Source organism: Phaethon aethereus, assembly GCF_964289735.1.
Source record: "Phaethon aethereus genome assembly, chromosome: Z".
In the NCBI taxonomy this organism is placed as follows: domain Eukaryota; kingdom Metazoa; phylum Chordata; class Aves; order Phaethontiformes; family Phaethontidae; genus Phaethon; species Phaethon aethereus.
In genome coordinates this window covers 27,211,081-27,231,962 of record NC_138577.1, presented here as the reverse complement: position 1 = coordinate 27,231,962, position 20,882 = coordinate 27,211,081, and the positions used below count along the sequence as shown (strand labels likewise).

The following is a 20,882-nucleotide window of genomic DNA, read 5'->3' as shown; positions in this document are numbered from 1 at the left end:
TTGAATATTGCAGAGTAAGGTTTTACCAAACCTGAAGTTGTCATCCAAGTGCAATGGAGGTGACACTGTGTAATCAAAGTTGCTATCCAAACTGATAGAAGTACCTCTTTTTTTCTCCTAAAAAAAGTGAAGATCAGCTTTTATTTAAGGTTATTCTTAGTCTGCATTAATGCTAGCTTTGTCATACTTATTTATGCTAATTTAAGGTTAATTTATATAAGCAAGGGGAAAATATGATGTTAGATATGGGCCAATTCAAGTGGTCCTAGATTTTGCAACAGAAGAAATTACTAAGTCGTGCCTTTTGCTGAAATTCGTATAATGTAACCTAAGGGTTCTGGTTTTGTTTCTTTTCCATTACTTTCTTGGGTGCATTTCTCATTCAGGATTATGGGCAACTACTAAATATAGAGTGAGATATCATCAAGAATAGGGAAATCACAAATAATGACTACAGCAACAGTTTTGGGGAGCTGAGTGCAAAGGTATGTTTGGTGGCACTGTATGAGTTTGGCAGGGCTTAGTATGTTTGGGCTTGGATGGTCTGGCATTGAGCCTGTGTGTCTATATGGTGTGGGCAATCATATGAGTTGCAGTCCTACAACTGTATATTTATTGCATGTCCTATCACCATTAAAGCACATGGCAAGTAAAGGTTATTCCATCTTTGGAAAGTAGTGTCCTGTTTTCAACAATAATTTGATAGGAAATGTATTTTTTTTCGTATGTGCTTCATCAGTCAAACAGTTTTTAAAGGAAGTTTTAAGCATAATCAGTGCACAGTGAAGATAGTTACATTAATATTTTTTGATCAGTAAAATGCATAATTTCAACTGTAAGCAAACTAGACATGATTAAAAAGTATGCAGCTGACCATGCATCTGTTGCTATAACGTAGCACCAGGCTTAAGTGTCTGGCTATCCTGGATGTATATGTTCTTGCTCCCATCTTTTTGAACCTTAATTGTAACTATTCAGGATTTCTACTAGAAGTACTGCTCAGTAAAAGCATTGTAGTACTGCATTCCTTATGCTCAAATTTCTTGAGTATACTTTCCACAGAAAAATCTTCCACTAATGTTTTTCTCAATGTTTAGTGTTTTTTTTTTCCACATGCTTTCCTAGATTGTATTTTTGCTGCAGTTGCTAAAGGTTACTTAGTTTAGCACAACCGTTCTGAGAATATTTGTGCTAAATTTAGTAACCTACCATTTGCTATAAATCAGTCAATGACTGTATGACTCCACTCTAGGATCTTTTTTTAAGATCAGCATCTTACATGAAAGTTAATTGCATATTTTTGTCCCTTTCAGCAGCCTACATTGAGCGACCTCGGCTGATTCGCGCAAAAGTGCCAATAGTGAAGTTCAGGGACAAAGTCAGGCAAGTATTCTGTTCGACATCATTTTTTAGACTCTGACATGGGAAAGTACTCTATGTATGTACTATCCATATGAGTAGTCCCACTGAAGTCATGCTTTCTTTATTTGTGTTGTGCTATAGTTGTGTGGCAGATTTGTACAGCTAGCGTGCAGTGGCAGTCAGCTTGCTTCCTTGATGGCCTGAAATGCCTCTAGTGGTTGAGATGCTGTTTAGTTTCTGTGATGTGAATAAGTAGCATTACATCATGTATTTCTGTAGGTTATTTGTACCTAGTGGACTCCATTTGACAATGGTTCATGATAGAAAAACAACAGTGGGAAGAAAACTGTTGTGAAAGATAATTTTGCTTGCTGTGCAGACATAACCATTGAGCTACTTAAGGACTAATTCACAGTATTTACGCTATACAAACAACACTAAAACTTTAGTTTCTTGTAACTATGATGTTTTATTGATCAAAAAGTTTTTGTTCATTTTAGAATATAGTCTGCTGTCTTCTAGAGATGTATTCCATGTTTAACAACGTAGTATTATATGTTATATTCAAAGTGTTAAGTACTAATTTTATGACCTTTTAAAAGGGGAAGTAATTGGAGAGATGTGGATGTGTTGTATTCATTGTACCTTCATAATGGAGACATGAAAATGAATAATCAGGGGATGTACTAGGATGGAGAACAGTGTATTTCTTTACTGTGTGTGAAAAAAGTATCTGACAGGAAAAAACTCTTGTTTTTAAAAGACAGAGACAAGCCCACTTTTCTGTCCTCTCTTCATAAAAACATATCATGATGTGCTTTTATCACAATATACCTTTATCAAGGCAGAAGCCCTGCTGTGATAAAACGGAATCTGTCATATTCACAATTTGAACTAATAAATATCATCACTTTAAGCTTTTCTTGCATCTGAGATTATATAACAATTGTTAGGGTTTTTGCTTTATGCTTTTTTCATTTACAATTAATCCCATATTTACTTCTATATACTTGGCTACATTTTAAAAAAATGAATAATTTTTATCTAGTAACTTTCTCCATTAACAGTACGGAAGGTTTTCTCACATGCTTTCTGAAAGTATTAAACTTGTCAAGCTAAAACTTGTGTTAAATGGCTTAACTACATATAACAATGCTAGAGTTTTCATAGATACACTAAGTGGTAAATTCCTGGTACAAATACTGAATAAATAATGGAGTTATAGCAAGAATATTTTTTTCCAATTTAAAATCAGAAAATAAACTTTAAAAAGAAACCTTAAGTATGAAAGTGATTATGTCAGAAGATTGAAGTCTTCTTGTAGGCGTTTATGGTCCATTCTATTGTCACTTGCAAAAAAAAAAGTAACAGTCATGATATTCATATACCGCACAGACAGGATTTAAAGAATTTTTTATTTCCTACTAAATCAAAGTATAATCTTCTTAGACTAGAAGCTGCCCACTATCTTTTTCAGAGAAAAAACCAGTACTGTTCACCATCTGGTTTCCTGTGATTTTTTTGGAAGAGGGGGGGTAGAGGGGGAATGACATGACTCTGGGTGGGTGGTTTTATTTTTCTTCTCTGTGTCCTGTTATCTTTCTCTTACGTAAGCTGTCACCTCCACCTATCTTTTGTCTCTTTAAAAGTGTCTGTCTTTCCAATCTCTTACCAGCCTCTGTCTTTCATAGGCTCATACATATACATACATGCACAGTCATACATTTTTTTCCACAGAGGTCTTGGAAAAATGGATTGCATATTCTGTACATAGGGCACTAAACTTGTTTTAGCAAAAACCGGAAACTAAACACTGCTTAACTAAACATCAAGAAAACTGCCTTTCCTGTGAAAGCCAGTTTTGATACCTGGCTGCTGGGAGAAGATGATAGAATTCAATGGGTGGTATCTCAGCATTTGGATTCTAATGTGTTGTCAATGGTGCATATATACCTGAAAATGGCTATTTCCCACTTACTTGGATTTGGTGAATGAGAAAGCGTTCAGTTTGTGTTTGTTCTCCTTTTTTACCTTAAAGGGTTTTTTTAGCACTATAACAGTAAGGGAAGATCCAGTGCACTGAAAGACTTGTTATCTATTTTTTGGTAGTTTTTCCCAGGAAATAATTCCAGTGCTGGCTCTGCTACCAGGCAAGCCTTTGATTAATTAACAAGATTTCTGTACTATAGAGGATGCAAACACTTCCTCTTCTGCTACACTTGATGTGCAGTTGACTCTTTTTTTCCCTCCCCCCCCCCCACCTGTAGTGCTTTTGGTAGAACTTGAGCCCCAACAGTACAAGCTTTTCACTTGCCATAATTGCAACACCTATTGAAAGTGCATATTATAGTACACAATAACTGCAATAGAACTTGCGTAATCAGCATCTGGTAGGTAGTAATCTTGTCAGCTGGGGTTAATTAGAGCTATATATGCAGCTTGACATATTTCCTTATTATATTTGCACATACAGCTAATACTCTTACTGGTGTTTATGCCTATTTTTACAACTGTCAAGCAGTAGCTTAAGCTTGTTTATTTCCTGTACTGTTATGTACTATGCTTTTAAAAGATATAAAAAGTCATGCTTGATATTAATTCATGTTTAAACTTATGTAGTATTTTTTATGCAAAGAATGCTTTAAGGTAGTTAATGATGTCAAAAACCTTTTGTAGGCATCAAAGTAATGTGTTTTTTATCTGGTTTAATAAATTCCAGGTCCATGTTCCTCTTACAATAAGGCAAGAAAATCCAAAGGAATATTCAGGCAAACAGATGCTATGTGAATAAGGCATGGATATATAAACTGGAAATAGCTGTACATTGCAGATAGCAGCTACTTTGTCCATAATAGGCTCTCGTTGAAAGTTAGTGTTGCTATAGCTTATTAACTATGAATTTAATATTGTTTCTTGAGTACTGTGAGTAGTTAGGGTCTATATGCAGCACGAAATTCAACCTTTGGCAGGGTGTGATATAAATAAAGCAGGTGGTGCTTGTTTGCCTTGTCCTTACTTGATGATAGCAGCATGAAACAGTTATTAATACTGTTTTATCAAAAAACATGCACTATTTACTAATAAACAGTGCTTGCTGATTATCTCTGACCATCATTGCAGAAAAGAGTCTTACCTTTTGAACTTTTCCAATTCTCCTTCTCATTTCATTGGCATGATTTCCTAAATTGATACCTCAGAATCCTTGCTGGCATCAAAAGTTATCCATAGTAAATCATGTAGTACAAGTCTAGTTAGGGGAAAGATTTGTTCAAAATCCAAAACATATTTGATGTATTAAGTTGTGCTAAGGTCTAAATTTGGATCTACATGTATTCTCTATGTAAAACAAACAACTACATTTTTATAATATTGGAATTCAAGTCCACAAGCACTTCAAGTACTATAAACAAAACCAGAGTAGAAATCAAAACTCTGTTTGAAGAAAGTTTCTAGGTTATTATCTTAAAGTTACATTTCTCTACCTCTGTCATTAAGTAGGTAATAAATTCTGAAATTGAATATTACGATGCTTGATTCTTTTTCTTTTTCTCCTCCCCAATAGCTGTGTGGAGTTTGACTTGAATGTAAACAATGTTGTAGGAATAAGAAATACGTTCCTTCTGAGAACCTATGCATACAGTAAGTTTTTTATGTATTATTTCTATAAACTTTGGTTTTTAAATTTGTATTGATAAACTATTAAAATTCAGTTGAATATATTAGGTTACTATATATATAATTACCTAATAAGCTGCATTAGATAGTTTTAAGATAACTTCTTGTTGCTTACTCTAAATAGATGGAGAAAATGGATATATTAGCTATGTATGTTTTTAACTGAATATTATAATATTCAGAAGACAGCAAAGATTCTTCATATTAAGATCCATATGTCTGCTACAAGGGCTGCTTCAGTATTCTGCAGATAATGAGATTATTATACTGATGATTATCTAGTGGTATAATCTCCAGTTTCTTTTACTTCCTTGCAGACACTTACAGGTGTGTGTGACTTATAGCTAGCTGCGTCTGTATGCTGTTACAGAGTCTTTCCTTGGAAAATCCAAAATACTGCTTCAGTTTTTATACTAACCCCAAAACAAAACTGGTTTGTGTCTCCTCAGGAGTTTGCATTTTAGGGAGAGACTGTGAAACAGACTTCTGAAGGGGAAGTAATAAGAGCACTCTTAGTGCTAAACTAAGGTTTTCTTACTTGGCATTGTAGTGTTGTTTGGCAGATAAATACATAAGGAGTGGACCTCAGACTAATTCTTCTTGGCCATTTGCGGTTCTTCCTTTACTACCTTCTTCAGTTCTTGCATACAGAAATTCCCTTCTGTTTAGCATAGGAAGTTACCAGTAGAAGTTACCTTTACTAGTTCTACTAATATTGCAGAGTTATTTCAGTGTTCCATATACATGTTACTAGAAGAGTCTACAATTTGTCCTGGATCAATTGGTTAACAAATTTCTTTGTACATCCAGAATGCTTGAGGAAGATTTCCTTCCAAGCTTAAAGGTTAGGGAAATAATCTTTGTCATTCCTGGCTACAGATGAGCGGTGACTTCACATCTAATGTTGATACAATTGTCCCTAGCTTCTACCACAGATTTCCCTTATTCCTCTTAGCAAATCACTGTAGGGCAGACAAGAGTCCACATGTGAAAATAGCAGTGGAAGGGGGTTTTAGTGTCCCACCTTTCCTTCCATTCTGCCTTGGTCCCCACTTCTATAAAGCCAGCAAAATTAATTTTTTGTCTCCTGATGAAGATAAATATGTATCCTGATGAAGGATAAATATTGTTATTTTCTTGAGGTCAAGGAATGAGTTAGTACCTAAGAGAGACTTGTGACTGAAAAGATTGTCTTCTCAATGTGCTAGACCTTTTTAAATAGGCAAACTGTATCAAGCATAGTCTGTCTTGTCTTCTTTGGACCAGAAAACTCTCAGATGACATAAGGCAAACAAAAGTAAATGGGAACTTTTATCAGACAGTCTCTTTACACACTTTTAGAAGTCATATCAACCAGGATTGATACCATTAAAAGTATTAGCCTGCTTATTTAAATTTGTGGCTGAAGGGCTTTATCCTGTATGGAAGAAAAAGATCAAATTACATCTCATGGAAGATGTATGGCTCTGTTCCATTAGAACAAATTAGATGCTCAGGCAAACAAGGGACTGGTTATCTTAGTGAGCATGATAAAAGAAAAAAATAATAAATATTTCTGTGGATGCTCTTCTTTTTTTTTTTAAATCAACGCTTCTGTGTTATTGCATAAGTGCGGTAGAAAACATCAAAGGTGCTATGGCAAAGTGAAGCAGAATGGACACAGAAAAAGTAGGTAGATGAAGCAGAGCTAGAAACTGAAGTCTGTGCTGTTGTGTTATCAGTTGTTTGCTAATTGCAATTAAATCAGCAATTGATGGTAGGTATTTTTCAATTAGTGGAAGCTGGACCTTTGAGCAAATGACATTACTGAGCATTTTCTTGAGGGGGTAGCTTGTTGACTGATGAAAAAATATCAGGAAAAGTTTACTGGCCGTGTTGCACACTAACTTTGTTATGTACTAATTACAAGCTCTAGAAAACTGAAAACCTTATATCAAAATAAGGTTAACTAAAAAGAGATCTTTTCTACTATGACACACGTGCGTGCTCACACACACGCAAAAGAGTCCCATTTGGAATTTGAGCCTATTTGCATTTTTCTGTCATGGAAAAATCCTATTTCAGTTAATGCATGTTCATGTGATGTCTGTACAGTAATTCTTCTGCATCTCACAGTTAATGTACTAATAGTCATATTTTTTTAGTTCAACCACTGGTGAATAATGTCAGGAATGAGGTCACTGGTGGTAAGGAGTTTTGTTGTTTCTAAGAGGTCTTCCAGATCTAGAACATCAATGGTGAGAAAGAGTACCACTTACAGGGGCATGTGTACTGAACTATTGTGAACAGGTTGGGAGAAAAATCACGTGCTTGATAGGATTTTCATAATAATAGAGAGTACCCCAACTGGTGCTGTTGTAGGATATCTGTTGTCCTGAGTGAAGTGATTACCTGTTGATGTATTCCTGTCCTGATGTGCAGAATACAAAATTTTGCATGATGTTGTCAAGTTAGCAAACATACTCTATAACATAGAAAGCATTGTAAGGCCATCATAAGGCACCTGACTGATGTGATGATCTGCTTCTACATATCTGCAAGTAATTTATTACGCTGCAAGGTCCCTAGGAGGTGGTGGTGAGTGACATTTCCCTACAACATATTACTACCTTAATTAGAAGGCTACCTATATACCCCAGAAATTCAGGAAATCATACCTGGAATATGACTGTATTTATGTCTTTCCTCATGAAAAGCATATATCTTGATTTAATGAGTTACTGTATATAACATCTGATCTACATAAAAAGCTGTTAAGGACAAGGCAAATTTAAAATGAATGTTTATATGCAGGGGTTACTGCTTTCATGGATCCTGAGGAAAACTTAAGAATGAGCTCTGTGTCCTTCAACCAGGAGAATTCTTTTCCCTGCCCTTAAAGTTTATATAACTTAAATTAAAAAAAAATCAGGTGTGGTCTGCCCTGGCAGCAAGTTAATTCAGGGAAAATTAGTACAATGAACTGGAGAGAACTTAAAAGTAGAATGTGACACTACTGTATTGAGTGATGCATCCAGCTTTGTCTTATCTGCAAGTTACCTGGCATACCCCTTGTAATGTGTCTGTGGATCTTACTACTCAAGACTGTTTTCAAGTGCAAGTTTTTTTTTTTTTTCTGACTTTTATAAGATGGATAGTAGCTGTAAAATAACTAAGTTCTATAAAATGGTTGCAAAACTTAACCTTAGAATACAAGAGTCTCATGTTTGTCAAGTAGGAACAAATGTTGATTGACTGCTGTCTAGTTAAGTGTGCTTTTTTTGAGATGTATTTATTTTACTTGCAGTTGAGAATCGAGTTCGTCCATTAGTAGTTGTTGTTAAGAAGTGGGCAAGTTTTCATGACATAAATGATGCCAGTCGTGGTACTTTAAGCAGCTATAGTCTTGTCTTGATGGTTTTGCACTATTTACAGAGTAAGTATTTTTTATGTGTTTCAACTGTCCCTTTTAAGTTTGTATTTGTGTAGCTTTTCCTTTTTAATAAAACTGAACACCAGCAGGAGTCATCGTGCACACAGAAAAATCTGAAAAGAAAGTGAGTTTACTCCATTTCCTAGTGATGAATCTTTCTTTAACAAGTGGACCTCTTCTCTGGAGGCAGTTACCAGCTTTAAAAAGGTGTGAAACAAAAAAAAAAAAGTACCAGCAGGACACTGTGTAACTATAAAATACACCCAAGTGCTGGTTAACAAAAATCCGCCTTTTAAGAAGGGGAAAAACCTAAATATAACTTCAGTGGGTTTTGGTTTGTGGTTGTGTTTTTTTTATTTGGGAACTTCTAAGAAAATTCAAAGGGACAATAAATGCTGTGGGGTCATTTTTCTGTCTTCTGGTAAGCAAAAGACTGAATGTGAGGGACATGTATATATGAATCCATGTAGTTAGATTTTTTCCCACTGATTACTTCTGTAAGGTGACAGATACTGAAGACCATTAGAAGTTGGTACACTTCACTGTCAGTGACAGTATCTTTTCTTGTGACTCCAATATATTGAAACATTGAATGTCTGTATGGAGCTGGAGAGCTTTATCTGAGAAACTAAGGATCCCTGCTGCAAATGCAGGAAACCCATGCAGTCCAGAAATGTTTTTGAGGAATAGATTGAAATGAGCCTATCCCCTCTAATGAAATAAAGAAATGGGGAAGTCCACATCTGTGATTTTTGTAGTTTGTGATTCTTGCTTAAGACTTAAGGATTGTAATTTAAGAAATTACTTAGTTCAGTATGAGTTTCTTGGCTCTTTATTGGGAGATAAGTGGCTTCAGAAAGGAAGGCAAGGAACCCCTGTACATTTGTGGAGTAACATGCTTGTGGAAGTATTTTTTAAATTCCTGTCAGTTCAAGTATAGACTGTATTTTGCTGCTAGTATTAATTCTACACCTTTGGTTTAATTTTTTGTAATGTGCTGATTATTCTTGTTCATGTCATTTTAATGATAGCTGGTTCTTAACATCATAAAAAGTTTTTTATGATCATATCAGTGGACAAATTGCATAGGCTCTCATTTTAGACTTTTCCCCTTTGTCAGTTTGTGTAGGTTTCAATTTATTCTTTTAAATCGGGTAGAAACAATGTTTAGCTCCTCTGACAGATTGTTTAGCCTGGAATGTAGATACCTGCTGTAGAGTGGCTAGCCAACTATTTATTAGTTTCAAGATCATGCTACACTGACTCTGTATGAGGGTGGAAAGCTTTTTATGATAGTTGACTCAAGCTGATGGCTTGCTTTCAGCTGAACAGTATTTGTAGTAGAGGACCTAGGAAGGAGTCTTGTGTATCTGGGATCCAATTTGCTGGGTTACTTTTGAATTCTTTGATGCCTATGCTGTGTGCTTGTTACTGTACCAATCATAAGGACAGCTGTACATAAGCTAGTCTATCCAGTGACTGTTTTCTTTCGCTACATCTACTATGGTGAAATTCCATAGATTTTATTTTCTTTCCATAGAATGAAAAAAATGTGGCTAGGTCTGTTTCACAGCTCTGAAACCATACTGTATGTGACTGAGTACTTCAACGTAGATCCTTAATACACACCAGGAGAAAAAAACAACCAAACAAAAAATGTTGATTTGGAGGAGATTAAATGACAATTAACTTAAAAATGCCAATGTGACTATTAGACAAAAGATTGAGTAGTTCGCAACATTTTCAATGTGAAGATTGCAATGCAAAGGTGAAGCACAAGCAGGAGAGGAGAAAAAGTATCTTTACATGGTCTAGCAATTAGTGACCTTCTTAACAGTGACTTGATAAACATTTTATAGTTAATGTTACGCTTGTAATGGGAACTAGCCTTTTCATTTGGCATTTATTCTCCAAATCTATTTTCTTTGTATCACAGTTATGCTAGAAACTTGTATTGGGTGCTGTGTGCAGTCATGGATAGCTAATTACTGACCTGTGCATAAAAGTAACATGCAAAAGGGAAGAGACTAGGAGTTACAAGGAAATGTAAACATGTAGCCTTGCCAGAATGTTAACAAAGCTGAGCATGAGGGCACTTACTGTAGTCATTTGTAGCAGCTGCCCCATCTATCTAGGGAAAAGGAAAAAAAGTTCAAATAATCCTTTTCATGAAAAAATGTGATCAGTGAGCTGCCTGGGAAGGATCAGCAGTTTGCAGACCAAAGAGGAGCCTTTTACCTGTGCTTCATCAGCCTTTTCTGCTAAAAAAGGTTGAAGTGTGGCTCTGGACATGTATCTAGCACAAGCTGTTTAGATTCTGATGTTTTATTCATGCAGATTTTAACTTGCCCCCCACCATTTCTGCTACATGCATGTAGCTACTGAAAGTAGCTTGTGTCCTAGTCATAGAATTTCTAATAGAGCTTTTGTTGATGTTACGGGGGGGGGGGGGGGGGCACTGTGTGATAAAAATAAAAGCTTTCTTTTGCAGTAAATAGTGTCCCTGCATTCACTAGGCAAATTTCTTTCCTTTACTACTTAATCCATTTCCATATTCTTATACTCGTATGGATGACTTATGGTTAGTGTGGCTTGAGTTTATTTTGTAGATACATCAGTGTCTTGTACATGAACTTTCCTCCAGGTAACAGGTCCAACTGTCTTGTACAGTAAGAACAGGAAAACTCATGTGGCAAATGCTAGTGGTAAGTGGTAACTTTTCCCCTTAACTCCATGCTCTTAGTGTAGCATGCAGACCCAGACAAAATATCTTGATGGCTTGTATTGCTCTGATTATATTGTCTTTTACTTTAGTGTGGCCGAGAACTAGAAATTATCCAAGGTGTTGCAGAAATAAGATGCTCTTGTGTATTTCTAAACACCCACAAACAAAATAAAAACATTATTAAAGCAACTGTGGTCATATTCTTACCAGTCCTGCTAGTTAATATAATATACTCTTCAAAGATATCCCAAGCATGTTCTGAGAATTCTGCTGTTCTGATTCTTAGTCCCTATGGAAAAAGGATTCTGTAACATCTCATCCCCCATGAGACTTTGTCTGAAGGGTGAATTAAGGCCCAAGTTAGTCCTGCATGCTGAACTTAATTATCATTCTCCCTAGTGGATGATGTAGACAAATTCTTTAAAAAAAAAAACAACCAACATGCTAAAGACATGATATTAAAGCTTTAGTATGAGGACTGCTCTAACAGTTCTGTAGCTGTTCTAAGGCTTGAGTCGGATGTGAATACTTTGGGATTTTTTTTTGTGCCTATCTGTAGGACCACTTAACCTGGGAGATAATTTTTTTCCCTGTTACTTGTATTGTGCAGTAGGTGCTCTCCCTATTCATGACTTTTCATAAGTTACAACTGCTTAGTTCATTTTGTGTTTGTTAGTATTGTTAATATCTGCATAACCTTTATAACCTGTTTGCTGTTCAGTAGACCAGCTAATAGCATTAGTGTTTTATGGAGATTTTGCTAGCAATGCTTACTAAGTGTGTTGGGCATTTTATCTTAGGTTACTTTTGGAGACTCAGTATATAATACTTGGCAGCTGAAGAATGTGTACTTTTGCAGTATGTGGAGACTTCCTATGCTGTGATAGAATCATATTGTACTAGATGTAGGGGAAAAATGAGTGAAGCTCTGATTTTACCTTTAGGGAATCCAGATGAGTTTCTTATTAACATGAATTTTAAAAGTGAAGTCATACCCAGCTGCCGTAGAATTTTTCATGTCTTGTACAAATAGTAGTATCTTAGTAACAGCTTCTCTTAGCTGAATTAACTCTTTATACTACGAATATAGAAAATGTAGTAGTAGGAAGATTTGCTGAATAACTTCTATTTCACAAAATGCATTGAAGTGAAGTTCTTGATAGATGTTTTTAAGATGGAATTTCAGTCCAACCCCATGGTGTAGTTGATATGATATTGTTTCCTGTGAATTACATGAATCACAGCAACTTCAAACTTCTCTTTTTATAGCTCTGCCTGAACCCATCCTTCCATCCCTCCAAAAAAATTATCCAGTAAGTGTTTCTTATGAATTTACTATACCATATATATGTATGAATCTGCTTATCTAAAATATATTAATTCTTAAATATCTCTAATGGATCAAGTTAAACACAGTCTGTAAACCTGGTCATTGATACACTAAACATAAATGTGAAAAAAGTTTAGTGAAAACAGTCTGTAATATATGAGAAGATCTAACACACAGTTGGAAAAGAGTGCTAATGAGAGCTGCTGACCTAATTCACTTTATGCTGGCCTGAAAATATTCCTGTGTCATTTATAACTTTCTGACTCTTAACATGTTAAGTAGTGTTTTTTCCATACCACTGTTGTGTTTCAGAATTGCATACCTTCCCATAGCTGTTGAGTTGCCTAATATTTCTGTGTGCAGAAAGTGAATGTTATATATTTACTAAAGATACTTTTGAGATCTTACAAAATTGGGCTTCAGTCCAATCTGAAAATGCCTTTTTGGGACTTTGCTGTTATGTCCAGATGATATTCTGCTCGTTTCCAGAGAAGTCTGTGGATTGGTATGCTTTGATCCTCTGCAGAATGTCACTTTAAATTTTACTTTATTTATAGTTACCATAGTTTGGTGTCCCTGTGTATTTGTGGCATTTTTTTACTGTTGCTGATAATTGTGCTGAGGTAGTCTCAGAAAGCCATTCATTCTTTTACATATATTTCCTATAATGCTGAAATGGGAATATTTGATAATACTGTACATCAGGGAGAAAATACTGTGGTGTCAGCCATTTTGGGTAATTAGGATAATCAAGATGCAGAAGAAAGCTTTGAGCTATTGTATGCTGCAGTTTCATTTCTGTTTTGTAAACCTGCTTTGGCATACCTGTGCTAAATCTTTATGGTCTTTATTTTTTCCCCTGATTTTTTTACTGTACTATATACCTTCTGATTTCTTCATTGTGAGTGCTCAAAAGCATTTGAAGCTGTTTTTAATTTCTTGTACAGTTAGCTTTATCTGATAGATTTTTTTGAATTGCTAGATTTGCCAATTATGTTTGCTTAAAGCTCATAAGCTGTAGTACCAAGTTTTGTGTAGCATGTAATTGAAAGAAAAAAAACCTAGAAATTGGTAACTTTTGACTCCTTGTAATATAATGCAAACATTTTATTTGTAGGGTTTGAACTGTGTGAAGGCTTTCAGAGCATTATACAAGTATTAATGGCTTAAATGACTGAAGCAAAAGTATATAATACCATAAGCTGAAAAATCCAATGAATTTGTACTAAATACAAGGTTTTCTTTTGTCATATGAAAGTCTACTGTCTCCATTAGGAATAAAATTGTTTAAAAATTGTGAAAATTACCATTTCTGAATACTGATATTGCAAAGAAATTTAAAATGAAAATGAGAAATACACAAAAATGATTCTGGTCTTGTAGCTTACAGTAATAATTACAGAGCACAGGCAAATGTCAGTATCTGAAGAAACCGTATGTTTTTCTTGTGGCTGTAGCTGGTCAAAGCTGTGTCTCCATTCTAATACTACAGCTAAATACTGCTTTTCCCCTTCTGAAACAAATCACCCTACCTACAATCTGTTTTTTTCAAAATCAAATTGCAGCTCTTTCTGCAGCCTGGAGATACCTTCTGCACTTTGAAGGAAACTGTTGGTTTTAAATTGTAAGTGCCATATAAGAGACATGCAAGAAACAAAAGGCAGATTTTGTGACTCAGTATTTCCCTACTGCAGATGTGAAAGACGAGAAGTCCTGGAAAGCCACCAGATCTCCCCACCTGTGCATTTTGTTGCAATGGGGTAGCCTTCAGCTGCCACCAAGCTGATGTGTTTTGCAACTGCTAGTTTAGAGGGAGTATTGGACCATATCAGATGTGGGGTTGGATTCTGGGGCTTTCTGCCCCAGCCCCTCCCAGCTAGATGGTGTAGATGAGAATAGCCCACAAAATGTAGAACTTGCCTCCAAGTCAGGAGTTTTACAGATGAACTCTGGAGAACCTGTAGTGGCTTAAGCCATTATGGCTTCTGTTTGTTTTGCCTGTGTGTTTGCCAGAGGTGAATATTGCTGCAGTTGGGAGTCAGAAGGGAACATGTGCCTGTCTCCAATGTTCCAGAGCAGCCTGGCATGTTTGCTTAAATCCAGGTGGAGGTTACTCTCCGCTAGAGCTCTGGATTGTGAACTTTGTGGACTCTAGCATGAGCACATTTTTGTTTCTGCCGTCTCAGTTACATGAGCAGTCACAACTTGCTTTAGTCTTCTAGTTGCACTTTTTAAAAGTATAATCATGAGTTAAATGTTCATTTGTAAGACTGGGGAAGGCTGTTTTATGTGTGCGAATAGATACCTATTAAAAATGGCCAGATACTATCCTGATGTTACAGGAAGGAAGGATCTTGTACAGTCAAAGTTAAACTCATTATACATCAAGATATTAAAACGTAAAGATTTTTTCATGTACACTTGTGTTCCTTTCCAGTGTGTAAGGTGGAATGAGAATATGTGTAAGCGTTATGTAGCTTGAACATGAAGTATGCTGCTGAATGCTGGTGTTTCCTTGAGAAACCAGCCAAGCAATATAAATACTAGAGATGTAGCAAAAAAAGGAAAAAAGACTTTGGGATCCCCCTTCCCTGGGGTATTTTGAAATAATGGATAGCTCATTTATATTTGTTGCTCAATCAGATCCTGAATTTCTTTTCCATGTCTTAAGATGGCATGAGGCAAAGACACAGTAAGCAAATTAAGGATTAGTTTTAAAAGAAGCTGAATTTTTTGCCTTCTAGAGCAAGTTAGTAAGGGAAAGCTTACAGGGTAGGCCTATTTGAAATTAAGCTAGTCTGAAGGATGCTTCATAATTCTCAACCTCACTTATGTGCAGAATCTATAAGCTGTACCTTGTTCTGTTTATCTAGTTATTCCCTGAGTCTTTCTGGCAGGAATGAAAGTACTGTTATCTCTGTTTTACAGTAGGTGAAATGGAGGCAGGTTGAGCCTAATGGATTCTTATGGGTTGTCTGTGGCAAAGCAGAAAAGTCAATGAATAGGATCACTAAGGTTGGAAAAGACCTCTAAGATCATCAAGTCCAACCATCACCAACGTGCCCACTAAACTATGTCCCAAAGTGCCATGTCTACAACATTTTTTGAACACCTCCAGTGATGGTGACTCCACCACCTCCCTGGGCAGCCTGTTCCAATGCTTGACCACCCTCTCGGTGAAGAAATTTTTCCTAATATCCAATCTACACCTCCCCTAGGACAACTTGAGGCCATTTCCTCTCGTCCTATCACTAGTTACTTGGGAGTAGAGACCAACACCCACCTCACCACAACCTCCTTTCAGGTAGTTGTAAAGAGTGATAAGGTCTCCCCTCAGCCTCCTCTTCTCTAGACTAAACAATCCCAGTTCCCTCAGCTGCTCCTCATAAGACTTGTTCTCCTATGAGAACAACGAAATGAGCCTAGGTATCCTGTGGCTGGTCTGACCTCTTGTCCACTGGACACAGAGTGATAGCTTTGCTAAGAAATGGCCTTAAACGAAGGTTATTGATATGTTGAATATTGGTATATTTTGGCAGACATTTTCATTAATTCTTCCCCATACCCAAGCTTAAGTAATAATTACATTTTTTTACATGTAAAACTTTGTAATCTGGTAATAGCAATTTCTTCCATAAATTTTCTGTTTTTCAAAAAGATGAAACACTTCTTTCTACATGTGGTGATCAGCAACTCAGTGTTTAAAAACTAAGTTGACTAACAGTATCAGAAATGTGATTAACAGTTTGCTTTAGCTAGTGTAAAAAAAAAAAATTTCTCTTCCAGAAAAGTCGTTTCAGTCATGCTTCCCATTTTGTAACACCTCATTGTCTTTTTAAGAGTCATTTTCATAGTGGTTATACCACTAGAGCAAGTGGAGATGGGAATTATTTATATGTGTGTCTCTTAAACTAGGTGGTTGGGTTTTTAAATGATTAGCTGTTAGTTTATTTTTTGAAGGCAAATGCCTTTCTGAGTAGGGAAAACTTTGATTTGCCTGACTTTTGTAAGGCAGGTGTATTTAATATACATGGTAAAGCTTGGAACTGCAGATTTCATGAAATAGAATTTGCTTTTTAAAAAAAAATGCAGAATTGAAGAGTTTTAATCCTAATTACTAAATGAAGATTTAGAAAATTACCTTCTAATGTAGGTTGGGAATTTTATCTCTTCTGTCATGGCTGGGAATCTTTGGAATGTGGTACATTTCCTGCTCCTCAAATGAGGAGTCTTTCAGTTTTATCACTGCTGCTTACGTGACTTTTGATCAGGTGCAAACTCTGTGAAGAAACAGACCAACTAAATATCCTGAAAAACACATTGATCTGGACTATGCCTCTATCATAATCACCGTTTTCAAAATACGTACTTGTAATTTTATAACTGCAAGGTTTTGTAACTTCCTATTTCATTAACTGCTAACAAATCTTACTGAAGAAATATTTTTGGGTAAAGTTGTATTTGATATCCTTTTGATATTTCTTTTTTTCTGGATGTAAGCATATGCAGAGAGGCATTCAGTCTCCTTTTTTCCTCGTAAGTTTTATTACAACTATGTTTGATATATTGTCTTTTGCTATTAGTATAATTGATTTATGTTTTTCTTAATCAAATGATGTACAAACACTAATATAAATTGTGATCAATATATGAAAAGTAAATAAAATGTACTTAAGGTCAAGATTAGTAAGAAAAAGCAACATCCTCTCTAAGCTTGTAATAGTTAAAGAAAAAAGCTTTTTTATTATTCTGAAAAAGAATATCCCAAAGTCTATTTTTTTAGCTACTCAGCATGCCAGCCTCACTGTGGTGGCAGATTTTTCTTGCAGTTGAGAAGTCCTCAAGCATTGGAACATTCAAAGCATTAAAAAAAAATCGTGTTCTTTTCAAAACGTCTGCTGCCTCCAAACATTTACTTAGTAGTAGACATCTGTAGTAATGATTTCATTGCATTTCTGTTTTGCATTGTTTGGAGGTCAGCAGCCCGTTTTCTCATTCCTTCCCCCCTCCCCCCCCATCCCCATTTCCTCATGAGCTGTTATACTGCTAATACTAAATTCATTTGTTGTAACTCTTCTACAGCTTTCTGTAGGAATGGGCAAGGAGCAAATTTCACTCTAGTAACTGTCGATTACCTTTGGGGTTAAAACTGTATCTACTGTATAGCATAGGAACAACTGTCCCCCTTTTAGATTTTTCTGTGCTGCATATCTGCTTTTAATGTCTGTCTGTCTCCATATTTTTTTTGTGTTCTGTTGGATTGCAAGCTGTTAAATTCTAAGCTCTGATAACTTTGCATATAAAATATTATTATAGTTAGATCATGTGAGAACAAGACTTGAAATTTTTCATAGCTGGAAGAATGGCTTTTTTCCCCAGAAAGTGTTGCACAAGGTTCCAGGAAGTTTTGCTAGAACTGGTGAAAGAGGACGGGAGTCCCAAAGTTTCAAGTCCTATTGGTTTGATTGCTAACCATGCTTTTCTCAGAGGAAGCACTGCCAGCTTCGGACATGGAAATAGTATCACAGAGTATAGTGTTTCCAGTGGTATTCTAGTACTATAAAGTTCAAGTTATGCTTAATACTACTCTTTAAAATAACAAATGTGTGGGAGGAAAGATACAGTAATGACTGAATGGGTCCCTAAATTTACGTATATTTATTTCTTTATGTGTATCTTGGGTTTATTTTGTTTAAAATATACAACATTACTGTAAAATGTGGTATCCTGGTATAACCAGGCTTTAAAAATTGTTTCTCTAGCAAGAGAAGCTATGTTGTCCTCCATATACCCCAGTCTCTCAGAAGAACCTAAAGGATGCAATGGACAGCCAAAGAGTATAGCAGATCTAAACCCATGTTAATTCAGTCTTGTGTAGATTCCTTTTTAAGCTGGCAATAGTGACTTTTGTTTATAGCAAACCTGACTTTTTCTTTCTTCCCTGCCCCTCAAAAAAAAAAGCATACTTCAGCTTAAATGCTGTGTTCTGCGTATTCAGGTTTTTTATAACTTCTTATTCTTTCAGATAGGCTGGCTAGAGGAGGTGCTGCGTCTTTGAGCTTGTTATGTGGGAGGATGCAGGTTCATATTAGAGCCAGTGGGTTTCATATGCTATTTTAACTCTATGCTGTGGGAAAAATAATTCAGGCCTTCCTTTTGGCTTGTTTCTGTACCACAGTTACGGGAACTTGGCAATAAGTGCATTAGCATCACCTACCCCAACTCAGTTCAGCTGCAGTCAGCTCGGTGCAGGCTACCTTACTCAGCTTTTGCTCATGCAGTTTCACTAGCATGTAAACACAAGCCCAGTTCAGATACCCTCCCATGTCAAAACTCTTTAGCAAACAGAACGCAAGGGAAGGTCTGGGACACTCCTGTGTAGGATGATTATACCTGACTTCAAGGGGAGTATCCAGCAGAGGAGGGCGAAATAGTCCTTTGAAATGGTCTTTTGCTTGTAAGTTGTCATTGAACTTCTAATAAGCAAATGATAGGGAACTTTTTTACTGTGAAAAATATATGCACCTAGATTAAGGCTGTGTGTGTATATACCTACTCTCCGATTTTATTTTTACAGGAAGCTTTTGATTCTACTATGCAGTTGCATCTTGTTCATCAAGCTCCATGTGCTATTCCTCCTTACATCTCAAAAAATGGATCAAGCCTTGGAGATTTGTTAATAGGCTTCTTCAAATATTATGCCACAGAATTTGAGTAAGTAATAAGCTCATCTTAGTGTTTTAGAATCTGCGAAACTTTGATTCCTTCTATTCAGTATATCAACACTTTATAACCCTTGAACAGAGAGAATAGCAGTAATGCAGGAGTGGTAACTGACAGAAAATGGGTGAAAAGACCACAGGACAGCAGGAAATGCTGATAAAGAGTGTCTGACATCTTTTGCTTAGCCAAGTATCCTATCCTGTAAAATAGCTGCCAGAAGTTAGAAAGCTTTGTCCTTCAAAAATAGGCAGGTTTTGTTATATTACAGTATTCTAAAACCGCCTATCCATGTATGAGAAAGATCTGTTTTTCTTAGTTGTACTTTGAGGTATTGATTGTGATATTAATTATTTGGACCTTAAGAACTGCGCTTGTCTTGCCCTTACAAGCTCTGTGGCTCCTTACTTTGATTGTAATATGTATCAATACAGGCCACACCTAGTGAAGTCTCCCATGTATAGTTGGTTCCCTAACCTTGTTGGCTTGCTAGAATCTGATTTTAATTTTGGTGTCTGGACTTCGTTATAGAAGAGAAGGAGAAGCTGAAGTTATGAGGGCATCTGAGAAAGCTGTAGATCATGAGTATTTTGCCAACTTGTCACTCGAGAATTTCTTAGGAAAAGTGCTTGTCCATATAAAATATCAAATGGTTGTATTTCAGTAAGCTTAAAGATCTTCTAAAGAACTTGTTTCTGAGGCAGTTCGTTCATACATGTTGCTGTCCAGTGTTTGTGCATCGTATCCATTTCTGGTATGATCAGCCCGATTCTGAAAGATTTGCATATAAAGGATTTTCCTTCAACAGCCTCTGCAGATAAAGGAATGGTCTTTTGTTCTAAAAGTTTCTCCTGAGTACCTGTCTTATCAAACAGCATCTTGCCAGCTGAAAAACAGGGAAATCAGAAGACACTGCTGGGTTATATCCTCAAGTTTCTAATTTGTGGGACACTATATGCATCCTTTACTACTTGCCTGTATAACTAGTTGTTAATCTTCTCATATATGAAAGTAAATTTATCTTCCACTAAGGAAGAAGTTTCTGGTTTGCCTGTGCAGATGATCTTTTGTCCAAATGAAGGAAAGAATACATAATTTGACTTTTCTGGTTTGGGTGCTTATGAACATAGTCAAGAGCAGCTTCTTCCATAAGTCAGTAGCTGGTCCAGGAGGACTATTTTTTTTTTTTTGCCTGTGGTTAGTATAACCTATATGTCTAAGAAGTATGAAGACTTAACAATGCTGCAATATCAGTACTTAAACTGATTGTAGTCCCTGAATATTATTTTTTGTGATAATCACAAATGAGGAAAAAATGTTACCTAAATTTAATCAGAGGCAGAAGGGAGCTTCTTGTTAAAACAAAGCTCAAAAAAGTGGTTAGTGAAGATAGGATAGTTGCTGACATCAAGGGAAGATTTTTAAAAAACAACTAACCAAACAAAAAAATATCTGGCTTGTTTTTCCAGTGTTAAGTACCTGTTAAGTACTTAAACATTTGACTGGTAATGTTCTGTTTCAAAAAAAAAAACCCAACAAACAAACAAAAAACAAACCACACAAAAAAACTGTAAAAATAGCCATTAGAATTCCTGTATTGAAAACGTTAATGCTGAGAAGTCCTATCAGGAAATGATGCACCTAATGCAGCAACCTGT

At 36.0% G+C, this 20,882-nt stretch overlaps 1 protein-coding gene across 1 annotated transcript in view; it reads left to right on the top strand.

Moving 5' to 3' along the window:
• The window catches only part of TENT2 (terminal nucleotidyltransferase 2), a gene marked incomplete at its 5' end in the record, with an annotated part of 42,066 nt that overhangs the window by 12,240 nt on the left and 8,944 nt on the right, over nt 1–20,882 (top strand). The window contains 5 exons of the mRNA XM_082012941.1: nt 1,314–1,383; nt 4,925–5,001; nt 8,324–8,452; nt 12,444–12,487; nt 19,082–19,218. Of these exons, the coding sequence (XP_081869067.1) occupies nt 1,314–1,383; nt 4,925–5,001; nt 8,324–8,452; nt 12,444–12,487; nt 19,082–19,218 (457 nt within the window). The remainder of the gene's footprint in view (nt 1–1,313; nt 1,384–4,924; nt 5,002–8,323; nt 8,453–12,443; nt 12,488–19,081; nt 19,219–20,882) is intronic.